The sequence below is a fragment of the Lygodium microphyllum genome, chromosome 17 (assembly GCF_053477565.2).
Source record: "Lygodium microphyllum isolate KBCC chromosome 17, Lygodium_microphyllum_v1.1.10, whole genome shotgun sequence".
NCBI classification, from domain to species: domain Eukaryota; kingdom Viridiplantae; phylum Streptophyta; class Polypodiopsida; order Schizaeales; family Lygodiaceae; genus Lygodium; species Lygodium microphyllum.
In genome coordinates, this window is record NC_141151.1 from 16,659,186 (window position 1) to 16,680,939 (window position 21,754).

The 21,754-nt window shown below is 36.5% G+C and overlaps 2 protein-coding genes across 4 annotated transcripts in view; both read right to left on the reverse strand.

Moving 5' to 3' along the window:
- The window catches only part of LOC148021619 (ALG6, ALG8 glycosyltransferase family), a 50,291-nt gene extending 49,173 nt beyond the window's left edge, over nt 1–1,118 (reverse strand). The window contains exons 1-3 of one of the 3 annotated variants that reach the window (XM_087697079.1): nt 1,001–1,118; nt 796–906; nt 464–704 (exon numbers count right to left, since the gene is read on the reverse strand). In XM_087697079.1, the coding sequence (XP_087553205.1) occupies nt 464–704; nt 796–898 (344 nt within the window). In that variant the 5' untranslated portion in view covers nt 899–906; nt 1,001–1,118. Of the gene's footprint in view, nt 1–463; nt 705–795; nt 951–1,000 lie in introns of those variants that run through there. The other 2 variants (XM_087697078.1, XM_087697081.1) reach the window with 2 other exon arrangements.
- A 7,418-nt stretch (nt 1,119–8,536) lies between these two features.
- Nucleotides 8,537–15,798, reverse strand: LOC148021620 (uncharacterized). Its single transcript, XM_087696637.1, has 3 exons — nt 15,667–15,798; nt 9,238–9,382; nt 8,537–9,145 (listed from the first exon to the last, which is right to left on the reverse strand). The coding sequence occupies exons 2-3, from the start codon at nt 9,375–9,377 to the stop codon at nt 8,593–8,595; spliced, it is 693 nt and encodes a 230-aa protein (XP_087552763.1). The 5' UTR covers nt 9,378–9,382; nt 15,667–15,798; the 3' UTR covers nt 8,537–8,592.
- Nucleotides 15,799–21,754: the final 5,956 nt, after the last annotated feature.

Consider the following 21,754-nt stretch of genomic DNA (forward strand, 5'->3'; position numbering starts at 1 on the left):
TTTTGCATAGGTCTTATGTCTCATTATCCATTGTCAAGTGTGAGTAACTGAGGGAAGGGTATATGCCTGCTATAGAATGTTTTGCTTCTTTACCGTAAGCTGAATATGCCAGCATTTGCAGGTGGTGATAGTAGATTATGCCCGTTATAGTGTAACAGGAGTACAATCTCTTGGACTCTACTTTCAGTTTTCCAGATATGTAGCTGCATCTTCTTCTTACGTTTGCAAAAGTGGCACTTCTGAATTATGGGATCGTCCTAGAAACATTCTTACCCATGAATGAAGTAGCCTCTTGGGCTAATGTTCGTACCTCTGAATGAAGCAATCTCGAGTTTGGGATATACAATGGCAATAGGTGGTTGGGTTAAATGTAAGCTTCATTTATGAACGTATGGGAAAGAATGTGTTCACTTGAATTATTTGCATGACCAATTTTCTTAAAGCTGAAGCTGATGAAAATAACCTGCTAGCCGTTTCATAGCCACGAGATGTATGCAACGCAACGGACTCTCGTTCCACAGCATTCAAAGCAAGGCCATGAAGGAGGCTCTGGTATGCTGTGAGAGGCGGGTAATCCAGACCCCAGTACTCCAGATCATTGTCAGTGGTATTAGTATACCAGTCACGTATGGGGGTGTGCAGAGTAATCTCCATCCAGTGCCGCTGGGCCTCATAGTCACCAAATCGAGGGGGCGCGCCGGCACCTTTCACATACACAGCCAGAGAAGGGGGTTTGTCAGCCTCTGTGTGTGTGTGTGTGTGTGTGTGTGTGTGTGTGTGTGTGCGTTCACTCACCAGAATAAGAATGCAGAGAAATTAGGACTCGAACTAGAACTGCAAACAATAGAATGACCGCAAACACTCCATGTCTGAAATACTTTGAGTCTGCAGCTCCCATGTCGAATTCTAACAAATTTCACACAATTGAGACATACTGCGTATGACGGTTTATAAATTCCAATAAATGTCCGGCATAAAGTGTTTATTGAGAAAAACCAACCAGTTAACTATAACTCCATAGTCCAAACTAGCGTTCTTGGCGCGCTTCGCGCACAAGGAACGCTATCCCTCTAAGCTGCGAAGCGGGGTGCGAGGGAAGTGAAGCTGCCGTGCGATGCAATCACAAAAACATCACATACTTTACTCTCCTCTACTCACAACCCCTCTATCTCTCATCCCATTTACACCTCCCCCCTCTCTATCCACACTCACTCACTCACTCAATCACTCTCTCTCTCTCTTACACACATGTATAAAAGGCCAAATATCCATTTGCATCAAGACTCATATATACATGCAATGATCATGCCCCAAACTTATAGACTTGTATCTATACTTGCTCTGCACAACAATTAGACACAACTTGTATCCTTGGATGTTACCATGAGAAATAACATTCCTACGGTGAAACGAACCACAAATAAAAGATATATGAGCCACACCACAAATTTAAGTTTGTCCAAGCATTGCATGCAAACTCCCAGTATTAATAACCCACATAGGTGAAGCAAAGCCCGAAACCAAAGTTTCTTCTAGAGACTGCACCAATAACTTTGCACCACAATTTCAAGTATCAACAAACCACAAAGTGTCACTCCTTGATTGTGCCTATGCATCTACATCCAAATGTTACAAAAAAATTTACAGTTCCCATAGGGTCTAACCAAAACGAAGCTTTTATTTCTTTGAGAAATAATTGGAAAATTTTCCACTCTTCAACATAGCATGACCAAGTGAAGCAAGTCCGATCGCCACTCTTCGTCTTGTTGATGATACAGGGAACATAATAGTATTTCCGCTCTCCAATATAGCATGGCAAGGTGAAGCAAGTCCGATCGCCACTCTTCGTCTTGTTGATGGTACAGGGGACTTAACATTCAAACAACACCACCTGCTATGCGCAATAGCTAGAAGTAGCTCTACATGATCATTCGGCGTTACAATCAGAAATAACATTGCTACGCTGAAATGAACCACAAAGTGTAAGCATATCCAAGCATCAAATACAGATAGGTGAAGCAAAGCCCAAAACCAAACCTTGCTTCAGAGCCGAAAACTTTGTACCATGAATCCAAGTATCAACAGACCACGAAGTACCACTTCTTGATTACACCTATGATAAGTAGATATAGATACATCTACATCCAAACGCTACAAAGATGTTGAAACTTTCCATCGGGCCTAACCAAAATGAAGCTTTCTTTTCTTTGAGGAATCACTGGGAAAAATTCCATTCTCAAACACAGCATGCTCAGGAGAAGCAAGTTCCATTTCCACTCTTTGTCCCGGTGATGGTGCAGGGGACATGATAGTCTTTCCTCTTTTTCTTGCACCTTAAATTTTAAAAGCTCACAACGTAAATATGAACACATCCAACAATTGACAAAGATCACTTAACATTGGAATAACAATACCTGGCTTAGCACTTGCAAACCACTTGGCAGGCATTGTCACAGCTTGATGTAGCGTCACAAAACAATTGAGATCCTTAAATTCATACGCCGGCCACCTCCTCGGTATTCTATCAGTGTGAGATCGCCGAAACCTCTTGTCCTGCTCAGCTTCACCCATATGCACTCGAAAGCACTGAGTATACCCACAATGCACCACCTCAATAAAGACTGGAAGTAAAATCTCTATGTTGACATCATCATACAAATGCTCAATGACCCTTGCAAGCGTTCTTCTTATAATATCATCCGTTGTCACTGCACGCAAGTTACACTGCAGTTCCTTGTGATACTCAGAAGCTGGATAATAACCCCAGCTTGGAGTAGGCATCTGCAAAAGTCAAGCAAACACTTATATACAATGTAGGGGATATATACTCAATTACCATCGAGTATATGTCAACCGAATACAGCTTCGAGGCTATCTCACCTACACACCAAGCAAGGACTACAAAGCCATCAAAATTCAATAGATACATCTCTAAAAAAATGCAAGCATATCTTCCACTCTCCAAAAAACTCATCTCCGTATGCATCTTTGCAAAAAAGCAATGCACCTCATTGCATCTTCTGAAGAACCTCCTTGTACACAATGTTCGTCATGACATTCATAGTGCTTCCATCCTCACCCAATAACACCCTCACACCGCATGAGGATTTCACCCTTGAAAATGCAACATACAACTATCCATGTGTAAATACTGGTGTCTTTAAGTAAAGACCAACAACGAACAATGTCTGGCCTTGCGACTTATTGATTGTCATAGCGAAGGCCAATCGAATAGGAAATTGCCTCCGCCTCATAGCAAACGGAAACTGCAAGGTGCTAGGAATAAAAGTGATCCTAGGAATAAAAACTCGTTCCCTTACATTTGACCCTACTATTATTTTAGCATCTATCACTTTTTTATTGAATGCCTTACCCATCAACCGTGTACCATCACACAAACCTTTTGCTGGATTTAAGTTCCTAAACAGAATAATAGGCGCATTCATCTTTAGCAACAATAGATGGGGAGGAAATCCACCTCCAAGATCCAGTGTATTTAAATACTCTACAGAGTATAAAAATGAGCTATCACCCGTCTCTGCAATTGAATCCGCACTATAGTACTTTATAACTTCTCCTGGCATCGATTGCAATGCACAATGATTCAAATAAGCCACCTCTCTATTCCATACTGCAAGTATAGCACGCTCACTAAAATATGCCCCAAAGTCTCCCACCGCGGATACTTCACCGTACACAATATTAACCAAGGTTTCAATAGAGCACCCTTTCAATACCATGCTAGATGGAATATGTAACTTATCACAATTCTCCGTAATACCCACTCCATCCCCTATCCCTTGAATCCAACCAACAAATCCATTATCCATTACACCACTAGCGATTGACATCCTCATATTCCCAGACAACCTTAGCACCTTAACATACTGCCATAAATGAGAGCAACATAGTGCCGCATTAGCAATATCTTCACGGGAGCCCTTCATCACCACGACAGGCAAGATTTGCCTAAAATCACCCCTAAGCAAAGTAGCCTTTCCACCAAATGGTTTATCACAGCTCATAATATCTCTTAAAGTTCTATCAACAGCTTCAAATGCAAACATGTGCATCATGGGAGCCTCATCCCATAAAATAAGGCTCGATTGTTTGAACGGTTGAGCAAGATCGCTTTGAACAGGAATATTACAGGTGGATCGATTACATAGATCCAATGGAATTTTAAATCTCACGTGAGCAGTACAACCACCCTGTAGAAGCAAAGCAGCAATGCCAGATGATACCATTGCCAATGCTATATGACCATCACTGTGCAACCTAGCAAGCAAGCACTTGTAAAGAAATGTCTTTCCAGACCCATTGGGACCATCCAAAAAAAAAAAATCCCCAAAGTTTCCACCAATGGCACCTATAACTGCATTATATGCAACCCTCTGTCCATCATTCAACATTGCCTCCATACAAACACAAACTCTACGTTGCTCCAGTATATCATATGCATATTCATCTTCTAAAAGAGGGTTAGCACATAACTGAGAATCTGTTCGATGAGGTTCTGGCAATCCATCAAAATCAAACAATCTTCGCCCATGCTGTCACAAAAGATCCTGAAGATGCAATAAAGCCCTCTTTGATGCCTCTTGTTGTAGAACTGCAGAAGATATATGCACATGCTCTAGTTGTAACTTATACAAAATATCCTCCACCATCGATGACATAAACCTATCCCAGAGCTGACCAAGCTGTGCAAGCTCACAGAAGACCAAAATTGCAGCAAACAAAGCACGCAACTGGGCACCAACTTGTACAGATGCAGCCTCTTCCAAGCACACAACACACTCATCATCACCCTCTAACATGCCCTTTGCAATGCAGGCTTCCTTAAAGGTGTTGTACACCACATTGCCAACAATACGCAAATCATCAAAAGATATACATCCTCGAGACACTATCAAAAGCATTCACAAGTAATAACGCTCACCAGATGTGGGCGGCACAAAGTATATTCGACCACACGTATTTCCATGCTTTCTCTTTGTCCATACCTTTCATTGTGCATTCCACACCCAATACACCGGGAAGTCTTGATACCGAATAGCTCGAGCCTCTGGATGAACACGATTGCATACAAACCATTCCGTAAGAGTAGTTTTCCTGATATCTTCATTCTGCATAACATCTGATATATTGTCTGTATCTTGAAACACCACATAATTCTCAGCAGGCAAGTGCACCTGCAACCGCTGTATATCAGGCTTCTCATTGTGCAATGCATAGTCATATATTCGCCAACACGCTTCCGAAGCAGAAACATACCGTGCATCTAAATAACTCTCAATCTCATCTACTTCACGAAAGGTCGTACCATTTAACCCTGAGTTTCCAATAGAAAATTTAATCATTACACGATCATGTCCCTTGTATATATACTTATACAAATACTTGACAGCTGCCACCATTGAGCATACCTCAACATTTATATGTGCATTGTATTTTTTACTCAAGCACGGATTGTATGGAGCAATCCATTGATTATCAATAGTATTACCCTTTATTGTGACTGTCTTTCCATCATCTCGTCTTTTATAAATAGGATAGCCAAAGCTATCAACAGTTGTTACATTCACAAACCTCCGAGGGAATTTTTTAGTGCATCGACCATTGCGCATGCAAGGGCTCTTGGGATTCATTACACCGCAAGGACCATGGACATTGCATTTTGAGATAGTTTCAAACGAAGCTGAAAACTTTTATCTATCAGGAAACTCAGCACAAACAAATCTATCATAATGGCATACTTCAGAGGATTTAAAAGGGTGCTCCAAAATTAGCAAAGTATGAGAATGTGGTAGCCCCCACTTTTGAAACTCAATCACACTAACATAACCTGCAACATTTCCAAACAGATTCCTTTTCAACAATGTATGCATCATATCAGCATGTTTTTTATGAAATACCCAAGCAGTCAAATCCGGACGATCATAAGCAGTCTGTCCAGGCAACAAAGCATTAGTTATCTCTAACCACTTTGGATTACATGTCATCGTTATAAACAAATCAGGTTTTCCCTTACTTTGCACCATAGCCATGGCATCCTGATACAACTGATACATGTGTCTTGGCCCACCAGTAAAAGAAGACGGCAAAACCACCCTTTTACCAATAGATGCACCAATAATCCCCATCGGCCCATCATCCATCACTCCCACCATATCTGCTAAGCCTTTATAAACTTCTGAGCTTAAAACTGATTGATTTTGACAACACCAAGCTAACCTACATTGCTCTATACTACAATAAGCATCAACAATAAATTGTTGCGACAATCACCCACCCCGCAACATGCACACCTCAGTGTCCTCACGCACTTGTAGTCGAAATGCATAAAATTACATCTGAGTAACACAATCCTTATTAGATAATCCATGTATATTAATTGGAACATTAACACCACTATAAGGTACATTTACATGCCAACCATCATCACCCATAGGAAAAAGAAGGACGTATAGCATTGGCATATATGCCCTATGCAAGTTTGAAATAGCAATACATCGTCCATCCCGACTATAAACATGTATGTCTTGACGATCAAGAGTATTCTCACCGCCTTGTCCTGGCATGATAGCTGCAACCTCAGTTGCCACTGGAGCTAAGTATTGTCTATTAGCATGTTGAACCCCAAAAATAGTCATTCTCAAATCATGCAAGGGATTGTTTTGCAATTGCATACCCACGGATCTAAAAGCTTGTGCATATGCATTGTGTTGATGCATCATAGACTGAAGCTCCCCAAGCAAGTTTGGCAATAAATTAGGCATAACATCCAACCGATTAGATAACTCATGCTCAGTATCATAAACATAAAGTTGTGCAAATCTTGGCCTTTCTTGTCGTTGCACATTAGGAATCAAAGAGCCTATACGATGATAAATGGAGCTATGCACTCTAAAGGTATAAGAATTTCCCACAACAGGCAAAAGCTCATCAACATTGACACCAAGCGACACAAATGCAAGAGCACTATTATATGCTCGTATATTATTTTTAAATACTCTGCTTTGAGGATGCATACCATGCAACAAATCATGCAATAGTTGTGGTGGATATTGCAACTGTGGCAACATTACTTTTCCATTTTGACAACAATGTTTACCGAACAAAACTGACCCCTGCACTTGAGCCTCACATATCCACAATTTAGCCGAACATCTCTCACAGATCTTAGAAAGACTCCCCATGGAATGCACAATCGGGTCTTGAAATAACAATATTGTAGTTGCAGGATGAATATCCATTGCAGGCAAAGCATGTAAAATGGAGCAAAAACCTCCATTTCGAGCACTAAAGGTTGGTGCATTATTGACATGTGACTCATTAATCACAGCATTTCCTAAGTTTTGGTGATTTTCAGCATCACAATTATAATCATTAGCAAATTGCTGCTCAATCAAGCTGTGAAGTCTCTCACGAATCAAGCTATCATGATTTAGAGCCCCTCCTTGCAAAACGTTCTGGCACTTAACTATAGTAGAACACATCTCTTTATACCCCCTCCGGTCATGTCTTGCCATTTGAGCCCTAAGCCTAGCAATCTGTCGTCGTCTATATCGTGTAGAGTTGAGTCTATGCCTATGAATACGCAACACATAATCCCTGCTAGTTCTCTGATTATTTAATCCCATATTATTTGGATTCTCACAAAGCCTGCACATCAAGAGAAAACATGCATTCTTTCAAGGAGAGACTTGATTGGGATTAGTATTTTCAAAAAGACTTAAAAGTAGAATCAATCTAGAAGCACATAATCCAAAAAATTCTACGATAATTTAAATCAGCACAATCCTCCTACATGCAAGGAACAATAGTAGTCAAAATATATCTAACCCAAAGACAAAAAAGAAAGCTATATCTAACCGGCGCATGATCCCCCAACCTATAACTCAAACCCAAACATCACTCTTCAACATGAATGCGCAATAAACTATAAAATGTTAGGATTTTTAAATCAATGAACTATTCTCTATAGATTGCAAGACATAATAAGTATTTCTATAAATCAAACCTCAAGAAAGAGACAATACATTTAAAAATAAAAATGTACTTAATATTTACAAACTCTTGAAAAGAGAAAGAATACACAATCTTATTCTAATACATAGCAAGTTCCTAGACATTGAAACATATTTTACAGAAAATATTACTCTTTGATATGTACTACATTGCAAAAATATTACTCTTTGATACGTACTACATATAAAAAATCAATGAAGTTTTCTCTCTAGATTGCAAGACATAATAATTATATCTATAAATAAACTATAGATATAGATCAATGTTTACAAACTCTTTAAAAGAGAGAAGAATGCATCACCCCCAATAAATTGAACCAAACACTGGAGAGAGAGAGAGAGAGAGAGAGGGAGAGAGAGAATATTACAATTAGACCATAGAATTCTTTATGCAGATCAAACCTCAAGAAAGAGGTATCACATCGTTACTTTAAAACCAATATAAGCTTCACAAAAAGGAAGCACACATCATTACAAAAAAAACATTGGTCCAAGCACTTCCAAGCAAGATATAAGCGAGATGATAATAGATCATAAGCCTCAGCCAAGCAAATCCTCCTCAATTGGGACCGTTCATTTGACGACTCAATTGTTGTAGCAAGGCATTGAACCTATTAACATTCATTTGGAACTGCAAAAACGGTAGTCGACAACCCCTCTGGCAAATTATAGGCTCGCGGTCATCTCCATGCCCCCAAAACGATGCCCACATATCATTCAACGACAAATTCATCAACCTACTTGTCTCAGAGACAATTGCTGAAAGTTCCCTCACTTCACCACCCAAACCACTCGAGACTTGTTGAAGAACACTCTGGGTGTGCTTTGTCTCACACACAACACCATACAAACCCTTAGCTTGTTCATGCAACTCTGCAGAGTAAATAGCAAGTGCATAATCGACACATGTGGATAAACTCATTTGCAATTCCATCAACTCATTCATCTTGGTCTCGAGGCGTTTAAACTCCAAAGAACTTGAAGCAACCTTTGTGTTTCTTCGGATCGTTGATGTCCTTGTGGATTTACTAACATGCCCTCCTTGTTGCCCCGCCACTTCTTTCATCTTTCGCACATTAACTTTATTCCCTCTATTAAACTCCACATTTTGGCTGCAACAAAATACACAAATGACTATCTTTAAAAAAAGAACAAAATACCTTGGTGAAAATACAATTATTAGAATAATAACTATCTCCCATACCCATGCGAACAACTCCAAGCAGGCAAGCGTCGAAGAGATGATGTTGTCGTTGTTTTCTTTGATTCAACCAAATCAATTGCATTCAATGGAGTCGAATGCAGTATGTCTAGAACATCGTCCATAGCTTTGCTTTGTTCCATGATGACTGCACAAAACTTTCAATAGAGTATAAGAGTCCCAATAGAGAAATCTCAAATCTCAAAGCCATTGAAGACAAACACATTTCCAACTAAAAACCCTAAATCGAAAGCGTGTTGGACTCGAAGACAAAAAAATAGTCATGCACGAACACGTGTAAATAATCATGCATGAGCACACACATACACAGTGCTCACCAAAATCCAATTAATGATTCCCCTCTTCAATGGATGTCCATTCATCTACATGTGCACATGACACTCACCAAATGTATAGCCATGCCTTACCTCCTCTCCTCTATGTGTGTGTGTGTGTGTGTGTGTGTGTGTGTGTGCAAGCCCTACTAATGGATGTTCATTAGTCTAGATCCATACACAGGTCTTGGCAAAGGCTCAAATGTGTTAAAGATCCAAAGATGTTCGATGCTCAAAGATGAATGAATACCAAGGTGAAAATATGAAAATATAAACTATCAAAATGAGATCAAAAATAAAAAAATCTTAATAATTTGGAAGAGATAGAAAATGTTTATTAAAATTAAAATGGAGATTTTTATCAATTTAAAAAGTCTTTACACAACTCATTTAAAAAGTCTTGCAAAGATTATATATATCAAGTATGTGGCGATTTTCAATTTGGAAGAGATAGACAATGTTTTTCAAAATGGAGATTTTCAAGGATGCGCTTATGCAGCGGCGACTCATCCAAGTTAACATTGCCAAAAACCTATCTAGATAAACTTTGAAAGAAGCAAATTGCACATCAAGGGCAATGCTCTCGAGTGAAAGGGAATGAACCCACACAGTGATTCATCTGGGTTAAGATTGTCGAAAACCTATTAAGGGAAACTTTTAAAGAAGTAAGTTGCACATCAAGGGAAACATTTTCATTCTTGTGAGCAATTAACTCACATACGCCATCCTCTATATGACCAGCACTGTCAATAAGATCTTTCATATTCTCATCATGATCATCCAAGGATCCAATACGTGGCCAATACTTTCGGACATGGTCATATATCTCGCCCATATAACCCTTGATTTCTTCCAACTCATCCTGTATCCTCACCCCATCACAAAGGTTTCCTTCGTATTTCTCCTCCAAAATTCTCTCAATCCTTTATAGATAGCTATCAATGCTCTCACCAAGAGAAATCGAAGCCCTTTGATGTCGAAATAGTGCCTTTACTTGCTTCTCAAGCCCATCCAAGCGATGAATGAATCTCAAAAAACTAACAGAACTTTCATATCCTCCAACATGCCTGTGTGCACGACGAACTGCCTTCTTCCTTACAACCTCTTTCCCTTTGCACACATTCATTTGCACACTAGGAGTGCACTGCACAACATTTGCTACAGACGCATTTTTTTCCTCCATGCCGCGCAAAACACATGCGTCAACATCCAGGTGCATATCAACTATTCTTATCTTATCTTAAAAATTAGAAACAGTGAAAGATCCTAGATGACATTAGATTAACTTCTAATGCATTAAATTTAAACATACGTGCATTAGACCATATGATTGACTATAATAGAATTTGCTATAGTAAGTAGCATCTAAAGTGAGGTTTCAATTTGTTTATCCCACACATAGGAGTCAAGTGGGTCTTCAAGATGCATTTGGATTATTTCAAGCAAATTCTCATGGCTTCCTAGTTGAGAGATTAGGCTTTTTGTCACAATGGATGTATCGATTTTATGATGCAAAACCCGCCTTGCATAATGAGAAAAGTCAAGGATCAAAGCCAACGCCACAATGACCAGTGAGTTGGTATTTTAGGTGGTGCACCTAACATTGCATGGTGCACACCAACTAATATCCTTTCTTAGAAAATCATGTCCCACCCTTGCCAATGAAACTATAATTCACACACTAAACAATCTCCTAAGTTTAAAAACATCAATAATGAATTTTTGATGCCATGAAGGGTTACCACATCCATGCCAATTCCACAAATCACAATGAGTTGATCTGAAGGATAGTTGTACCTCTCAATAATGAAAGTCACGACCACGAATAAGTAAATAGCAATATAATCTATATCTAGCTTTCTAAGTTGAATAATGCCCTACGAATTGCAATCAATGAGGCAAAGGATAGTTCTATCCACATATCCTAAAACGTTTATCAGCAAGATAATAACAACAATAAAATAAGACAACAAAAACAATAAACTAATATCTACATCTATCTAATCTAATCTTCTATATCTATATCTGCAAACTAATTAGATAACAATAAACTAATAAAACAATATCTAATCTAAATCTTATCTTAATCTAATCTAAATAAAATAAAACCACAATAAATTATAAACTAATAATAAATAAACTAATAAACAATACAACAGTAATCATCAGCATCATCATTTCATTATTATCATTATCACCATCATTTTTAATTATTATATTATATAAACTAATTAGTTAGATATTATTATTATGATCAATATTATTAATTAGATAAACTAATAATATCTAAAAATAATAAATAATAATAAATTAATAATATCTAAAAAATTAATAATAATAATAATAAAATAATCACCATAATTAAACTATAACTATTAACTATTAATTAATTAATTAACTATAACATTAAACTAATAAACAATACAACAGGAATCATCATCATCATAAATAAACTAATAATTAATAATAAACTAATAATATCCATCTAAACAATGATAAACTAATAACTAATAATATCTAAATAAAAAACAACCAATAATAACAATAAACAACAATAATAATAAACTATTCCTAATCACAATCATAAATCATAAATAATAATAACTAAATCTTATATCTTATCTTAATCACAATAAAATAATTCATCATCATTATCATCATCAAAACTAATTAAATATTATTATTATTATTATTAAGATTAGATATTATTATTTAGATACAAACTAATAATATCTAAATCTAATCTAAATACAATAAAATAATACCACAACAATAAACTAACAATAACAATCATCATCATGATCATCATTATAAAAATTATAAACTAATAAACTAAATAACTAATCATCATCATCATCATCATTATACAACAACAATCATCATCATTTTAGATAACAATAAACTAATAAAACTAATTAGTTAGTTAGATAACAATAAAATAATAATAACAATAAAACAATAATAATAATAATATCTAATTAGATACCACAATAAACTAATAAAACAATATCTAAATCTAAATCTTCTCTTAATCTAAACATCTAAACATCATCATTAGTTATCATCATCATTATCATTAGTTTATTTATTGTTATCTAACTAACTAATTAGTTTTATTAGTTTATTGTTATCTATCTTTATATGATGATAACAATAAACTAATAAAACTAATTAGTTAGTTAGATAACAATAAATAATTAGAGAACAATAAATAAACTAATAAACTACTTAGTAAATAAATAAAATAATACCACAACAATAAACTAACAATAACAATCATCATCATTAACAACTAACAATAAACTAATAAACTAATCATGATCTAACTAACAATAAACTAATAAACTAATAAGATAACAATAAAATCATAAACTAATTAGATATTAGATAACAATAAACTAATTAGTAAACTAATAAACCAATTAGATAACAATAAAACAACAACAACAACAACAATAATAATAATATCTAATTAGATACCACAATAAACTAACAATAAACTAATAAAACAATATCTAAATCTAAATTTTATCTTAATCCAAACATCTAAACATCATCATCATCATCATCATCATCATAAATAAACTAATAAAACTAATTAGATAACAATAAACTAATAAAACTAATTAGTTAGTTAGAAATTAGATAACAATAAATAAACCAATAAACTAATTAGTAAACTAATAACCTAATAAAACAATTTCATCATCTATTCATTATCATTAATCATTATTATTATTATTATTATTAATTAACATTAACATTAACAATAAACCAATAAAAGTAATTAGTAATCTAATATCTAAAAAATAAACTAATTAGATAAACTAATAAAACTAATTAGTTAGTTAGATAACAATAAACATAATAAAATAGTCATAATCATAATCATTAATCATCATATCATAATCATAATTCATAATTCATAATCATAATTCATATTCATATTCATAAACTTAAACTTATAAACATTAAACATGAAACATATTATTAAACATATTAACATTAACATAACATAAACATAAACATAACATAGCATTAACAATAATAACATAACATCAACATAAACATAACATAATAATTAGATAGATATTAACATAACTATCAACATTAACATTAACATAACATTAATTAATATTTATTAATTAATAAACTAATTAGATAACAATAAATAAACTAATAAACTAATTAGATAGATAACAATAAACTAATCAAACTAATTAGTTAGTTATATAATAATTAAAAATAATAAAATAAAATAGTCATAATCATAATCATCATATCATAATCATAATCATAATCATAATTCATAATTTCATTTCATTTCATAACTTTTCAATTATTTAGATTTAGATTAGATAAACTAATAAAATACTCATTCTATCTATCTAATCTAATAATCTAATCTAATCTAATATAAATAAATAAATACATAAATAAATAAACTAATTAGATAGATAGATAACATAACATTAAACATATTAACATTAACATAACATAGCATTAACAACATTAACATTAACAACAATAACATAACATAAACATAACATAAAACAACATAATAATTAGATAGATATTAACATTAACATAACTATAAACATTAACATGACATTTATTATTAATTAACAATAACAATAATAACATAACATAACATAAAAAACATTAACATAACACAACTATCAACATAACATTAACAACAATAACATAACATAAACATAAACATAACATAACATAACTAATAATAACATAACATAACAAACAAATAATACATATTTATAATATAATACATATTTATAACTAACAATAACAAAGTTAAAATAACAACCATTAACAAAATTAACATAAACATAACATAACATAACTAATAATAACATAACATAACAAACAAACAATACATATTTATAATATAATGCATATTTATTTAAAACTATATAACTATACTAACATAATAATAATTTTTTTATTATTATCATTCACATTAACATTAACATTTAACACATTCACTTAACACATTACCATTTTAACATAATAAAAATATACAATAATAAAAATAAAAATGTAATGTAATAATAACATATAACATAATAAGAATAATTTTATTATTATTATCATTCACATTAACATTAACACATTCACATTCACATTAACATTTAACACATTCACTTAACACATTAACATTTTAACATAAATAATAACAATATACAATAATAAAAATATACAATATATAATGTAATAATAACCTAATAATAATTTTATTATTATTATCATTCACATTAACATTAACACATTCACTTAACACATTAACATTTTAACATAATAATAATAACAATATACAATAATAAAAATGTAATGCAATGTAATAATAATAAACTAACATTCACATTAATCACATAAACTAACAACTAACATTAACTAAAATTAATCATTACATTACATTAATAATTAACATTGATAATAACTAACATAACATTTAACATTAATTTAACATTAACTAACATTCACATTAATAAGATAAACTAACATTAACTAAAATTAATCATTACATTACATTAATCATTAACATTGATCACATCACATTACATTGTCCACAGTAATTAATCACATCACATTAATCATTAACATTGATCACATCACATCACATTAGTAACTAACAGTAATCACGTTAATCACAGTAACTAACAATTAATTAAATTATTATTAATTAATGATTATTAATATTAATAATTGCGTGGGGGGGAGGGGGGGGGGGCTGCAGCGGCGTGGGGGGGCGCAGCGGCGTGCGGGGGGCAGGCGCGTCACTAGCGGGGGGGGCGCGATTAATAACTGCCGGGGGGGATTAATACTGCCCGGGGGGGGAGGATGACTGGCTGGGCAGCGTGACTGGGGAGGGGGATGACTTGGCGGGGAGGGAGGATAACTTGGTGGTGGTGGGGGGGAAGGGTATCACTGGCCGGGGGGGGGGGGGGGGGGCAGCGTGACTTGGGGGGGTTGGAGAGAGAGAGAGAGAGAGAGAGAGAGAGAGAGAGAGAGAGAGAGAGAGAGAGAGAGAGAGAGAGAGAGAGAGAGAGAGAGAGAGAGAGAGAGAGAGAGAGAGAACCTTGAATGAATGAACACGGCGCTCAGAGCACGTTCAGCTCCTTCAACGAACGAACACGAAGCTGCTTCAGCTTCTTCAGCTCGTGAATCAACGAAAGCTCCTCGAAAGCTCCTCAAGCACCTAAATGAACGAAAGCGAAGCCTTCTCCACCCTCCTATCTGTATCTAAGTTTATCCTCATCATGAGAGAGGGAGGACGTGAAGACGTGGGGCATTAAAGCCACCTCAACCTCCCATGTATGCATGCAATTCAAATTCAAGCATGCAATTCAAATTCAAAAGGTTTGGGAGAAAAAGAGAGGCTTGGGAGGAAGATAGAGGCTTGGGAGAAAAATGGAGTTTCGGGAGATAACCAAACCTCCAACGAAAATAATAAGTAAGAATAGATAAAAACACATGGGCGCACTATGGTAACTAAAAAGAGGGATATACACCGCGTCTTTGGGTCCGAAAGGTGGCGAGAAATGATTATCTACTAACTAAGCCCATCAAGCCCACTAACTACTCTTAACTAATACTTAAGTGGTAGTATGTAGGACTAGAAGCGACTCTTCCATGCAAACGACTATATGGAGCCTTACCTAGAGCATCCTAAGCAAGGCCTCCCAACAAAATGAGGATGCAGAAATGGAGGATACATTTGAGGAAGGTAGCATGGTAGGGGATGTAGCCACCATCTCTCAAAAGGAAGCAAGACAACACTAGCCTAGATACAGAACCCACAATCCTAGCATGAGCTAACAAACAAAAAAGGCAACTGCACATTAGTAGGGGATAAGACTCTGGACACAAGAAGACTTCCAACTCCAATTGGAAGCAAACCCACAAGTGGTTGTGGACTTGCTCGGCCCGGTCCTATAGAAGGGTATGGATGAGAAGCCTAATGACTCTACAAAACAAATCACCCTCAAGTCTAAGAAGGTACACCATAACATTCCTTGATTCAACACCCGCACGATCCTGGCATTTTTCACTAGAAAGCCCCCTAAGGCTACAGATGCCACCTCCTGCTTCAATGCCCTACTCAAAGGCAAGGGGCATGTGGAACAGATCTACTATGGGGGAAAAGGAATTTACAAAGTGGTTCTTAGCAAAAAAATTGCAACTTAGAAAGTCCTTAATAAAGGAATCTTGTTCTAGAGCTTGGACCTAGTCTATCTCATGGCATGGCAAACCATTGAGATTGGATGAGACTGCCTACAAAAGGAATGCCCGATTTGGGTTGAAATACCCAAACTACTAGCCTATCTCTAAAATCTACTACCAGATATTGCCAAAGGGTTGGGGAAACCCCTATACATTCCCCCATTGGCTAGCCCATTTAGAAACTATATATGCCTCCTCTGCAATACACAGGATCATAAACCGGGTTACATGGAGCTAGATATCCCATTGGTGGGAAGCATCAAACTTAAGATATCATGGAGCAAATTTGTAGGCTCTTATCACAAATGTAGACAATGGGGACACTACTACAAGGAACGCCCTAGTAATGAGTGTGAAAAAGGAGAAGGAAAATTAGGCGAGGAAACTTCTAAAATAGAAACGGCAAAGCCCAAGGAAGCAAGTAAGCATAGCACAAACCCAAGGGAGACAAAGGGGGGAGGGTCGGAAGATAGTCAAATCCCACAAACATAAAGCTATAGTGAATAAAGTTGGCCATCCATTATCCAACAAAATAATGCATCCAATTCACATCCCATTAAGGACTTCTAGAATAAGGTCTCCATTCCCCAAAGAAGTAGGGGCCGAGCAAGTACCTTCACTCAATGCATTAGGATTCCTCTCCATCAATTAAACAAGGAATTCCTAGGGTTCAACGCAAAGATCCAAGTAGCCACAAAGCACAACCATTCATATCAATTGCTGGGGGATAATCAGGGTTGGTCAACTTAATAATGACCAATATGCCATGGGAAGTAGCTCAGAGCCAAATAAGCTTAGTGATCAGCTAGTGCTAGGTTATGATCTTAAAGGGCTTGAGTTTGATCACCCACACTCTTGAAAATCCAATGGAAGAAATGAGGAATGATGCTATATGGCTATCCCAAAGGCAATATGGCTTGGATATGTTGTGCAAGTATGGTATGATAGCATGTAAGCCTCTTTCAGTGCCATTGGAGCAAAATGTGAAGTTGAGTGTTGATGCTGATATTGGGGATGAGATAGAAAACTCAATTCGGTCACAAGGACTACACATGCTTCATGGGAGGCTCACCTGGCTCATATTCAGGTAGCATGACAATTGTCAAACTAGCCATTAGTCCACTATGCCTTAAACCATTTGAATGACCAAGTGGTCTTGGTGTCAATAATGTGGTGAGAAGAGAAGATGTTTATAACAAATGTCTATGGCTCCATCGACAAAAGAATCACAGTCAAGCAATGGCATCACCTTATGCAAGCACCTGTTGGTCATCACCTCTTCACGGGGGGGGGGGGGGGGGGGGGGCTTCAACATGGTCTTAATTCCTCTGGATTCATCATCCCCATTTTGCAATCTTGTATGGAGAAGAGGGGAATGCTTGGAACTCTGCAGAGCAGAATTACACAAGTTCAGAGATCTGGTGGAACACTCCAATCCGCATACTCCCTTTTACACATACAACTCCCTTAGAAGTAAGGGCTACTAGGCGTGCATAGACAGATGGTATGCATCAGAAGTGGAGAGTGGCTACCAACAATTGCATTGCTACACATAGATTGCTCCTGTCTTTTATCAAACCACCTTGCAATCATACTACAACTAAGGATGGTCCCCTTCAACATAACTAGAGGAGAGCATAAATGGTTCAACATCAATGCAAGACACTTCAAATAACTTTCCTTTAACTACATGTTGGTAGGAGTAGCCCAAAAACTAGCAAAAAATATTGACAAACAACACCTAGATCCTTGGGGCTACTTCACAAATACCTCACAGCACATGGTATCCTTGCAACGAGGATCCTAGATCTATAGTCCAAAAAGAAGAGAACTCAATTGGGTGAGTGAAGTCCTCGCTAGCATTGCTGAGGTGGCCACTCACAAACCTCTTGGAAGTAAAGAGCTCCAACTCCCTGTTAAATGTCAAGCAATTAGGCAAGCAACTCTGACACAAGAGCTCGGAAAAATAAGCCACTCTTTCAACAAAATACTATTTTTGATGTCAATTGCATCTAACTTGAATTCATAAAGGGGTTGCATAGACAAAGGCTTAGGCAAAGTTCGATAATGATTCAAGACAAGGAGGGCAAGTGGCTCACAGACCAAACACAAATAGGGTCAATGTGCACTGAATTCTATATTAATAGAGACAATGGTGCTTTGTAGGTTTCCAATGATCAAGCAACAAAGGCCCTCCTTGATGTGGTACCCACGGTCATCATAGAAGAGGAAAATGACCACTTTCTACAACCATTCAACCTAGAAGAATTGGTAGAAACACTGAAGAGCTTCGAACCACACAAATCACTTGGTCATGATGGAGTCACAATCAAATTCCTCAAACACAACTAGAGCTTCATAGGAAAGAGCATCCACAAATCACCAGATCATGATGGAGTCACAATCCAATTCCTCAAACATAGCTAGAGCTTTATAGGAAAGAGCATCCAGGCCCTAATAAACAACTATTGGAGGGGAGGAAACTCTTGCAATCTTGGAGTAGAAGCATCATCACCCTCATCCCAAAGCAGAAACAATGCTCCCAGCTCACAGATTGGAAACCCATCTCCCTTTTGCACATAATTTACAAGCTTTTGGCCAAGGCTTTGGCCAATAGATTAATGCCACTCTTCAATAAGCATATTAATAAGCACAAATATGGATTCATCTGGGTGCGAAATATTGCAAACAATGTGCTAAGTGCGATGTTGGCAATAGAATGGGCACAAAAAAAAGAGGTGATATTCCTCTAGTCGGACATCTAAAAGGCCTTTGATAAGGTCTCTTGGACATACATCTAGAAAGTACTTTGTAAGATGGGTTTCCACAACAAGATAGCGAGCCTCCCTTCATGGTTGACCAAACAAGGTGAAGCACAAATCTCCTTAAATGGGACACTTCTAGGTGCATTCCTATCTCATGTGAGAAGCACATATCTAGAGCATGGTGGGAGCTATAGTGGATGGAAGATGAATATACAATTCATGATGACATAGACTTAGATAGACTAACTGTTACACAAGTGAATTAGGTTCCAAGATAGATTAGCTTGGACTCATAAACACAATCTTGTGTATGATGAACAATGACACTAACAATGACTCAAACTGATAGTTCCAACACACTGAAATGAGTGTCAAGTACATGCCTTTATAGCTTTCTGGATAGTACGACTCTCCTCACTATGAATATGGGATTTTGAACCCTCTTCCGCATACATCTAGCCTCTATGGGCAAGCATCATTTGCTATTCTCAACACCCCCCTCAAATGATGAGTCTCTACCCTTGCTGGGTTTTGCCCCCCTATATGATGGCATGGCCTGGGAGACTAGCTCTTTGGCAGCCTAGTCAAGTTAAGGTTTGAAACTTTACATTTTTGGTAGGGTTTTTACAATATCAACCATGGGAAATAAGATCCACTACGGGAAATAGAGATCCACTATGGGAAAACATGATCCCCTAAGGGAAAATCTCTTTGTTGTTAGCAATGGAAATTTCTTTATCTTCTTCATGCTTCTTTTGCATCCTTTACTTTTCTTGATCTTTTGGGTGTCTTTGATCTTCTTGGACTCCTTCTTGGTCTTCATGCTCTTCATCTTTGACTTGTTCTTCATTATCTTGTGCTCTAGTCTTCTTTGTGAGGTCCTTTTGGTCTACTTTCTCAATGAGTTTGAGATGGGTACATTGCTATGACTTGACATGACTTTTGAACCATGACATAAATCTTGGGATACATAGATTTTGGGATTTCATATGGCTTTGACTCATGGCTTGACATTACATTGGATTTTCTAATGAGATCATACAACATCTTATCTTTCATTTTTCTCTCTTTGTCACTCTTTACTTTGCTTGTAGCTTCTTTGACTTTGACTTTGCTATTCTTGTCCATGTCCCCCTTTAGCAAAGTTTTCATCATTTTTGAGGTAGTAGAAATGTCTTCAAAATCTTCTAATAGATTCATTGATAGCTCTTTAGAACAAGGAGATCCATCACCCATAGGAACTAAAGGCTCCACATTCATTTATGTCACTTTTTCAACCTTCTTCTCTGAGATCTTCCACAACGTTATGGTTTTGTCATTTGTTGAGAGCAAAAAAAGAGCACCATTAGCTATTTTGCACCATATCTTGTTGATCTTCTCTTCTATCTCTGGACTTTTTAAGTAGTTAAACTCTGGTTCATGACTTTGGAATTCAGTTTTGTACCGATGTTCTCTCCAAGGTAGCATGAGGAAGCACCTCTTTCCCATCAGTCTTTTTGAAAAGGACAACATGGCCTCCTCTGTCTCTTGTTGCAAGGTGCTCCCCAGACTTAACAAATTTGATGGCAGAAATTATATCTTCTCCTTTTGCATGCTCCCCAAATAATTGAGAGAATTTCCATTTAAGAGCCTGTATCACTTGTCCAAATTCTGGCACAGGCACACCTGCTCCCTCACAACGGACCATCACAAACTTTCTCCATTGCTCGTTGTTCTACTAAAATGAAATGTTTTCAGCTTCCACCTCTGGAGGATCTTACTTTCAAATGAACATTGTCGTTTGTTGCAAGGTTGTATCCATATTGATATCATTTAGGCTAACAGGTCATTGCTTTCAAGATTTTGGGGTGAGGGGGTGGAATAACCAAAACAATAAGAAATCTGTCATGGATTTCTCAGTCCATGGGATGCGCCACCATATCTCAACTAGGTGTCTGACGCAAGAAGTGTCAATACAAAAGGTGAGAAGGAAATTGTACTACTATCATTGATAGCCTGCTTGCATAAACATACTTCAAGAAATCCCAGGATTGATGATAATATGTTAGTCAAACAGAACCTTTTAAGGAGAGCCTAATGGTCTGCAAATCATTCACATCAAAGCACTTCAGCTGTTCGCAGTTTTCATGTTACTAGCACCTACACTCGTGATTGTATCATGCATATGCTATGGCGGCC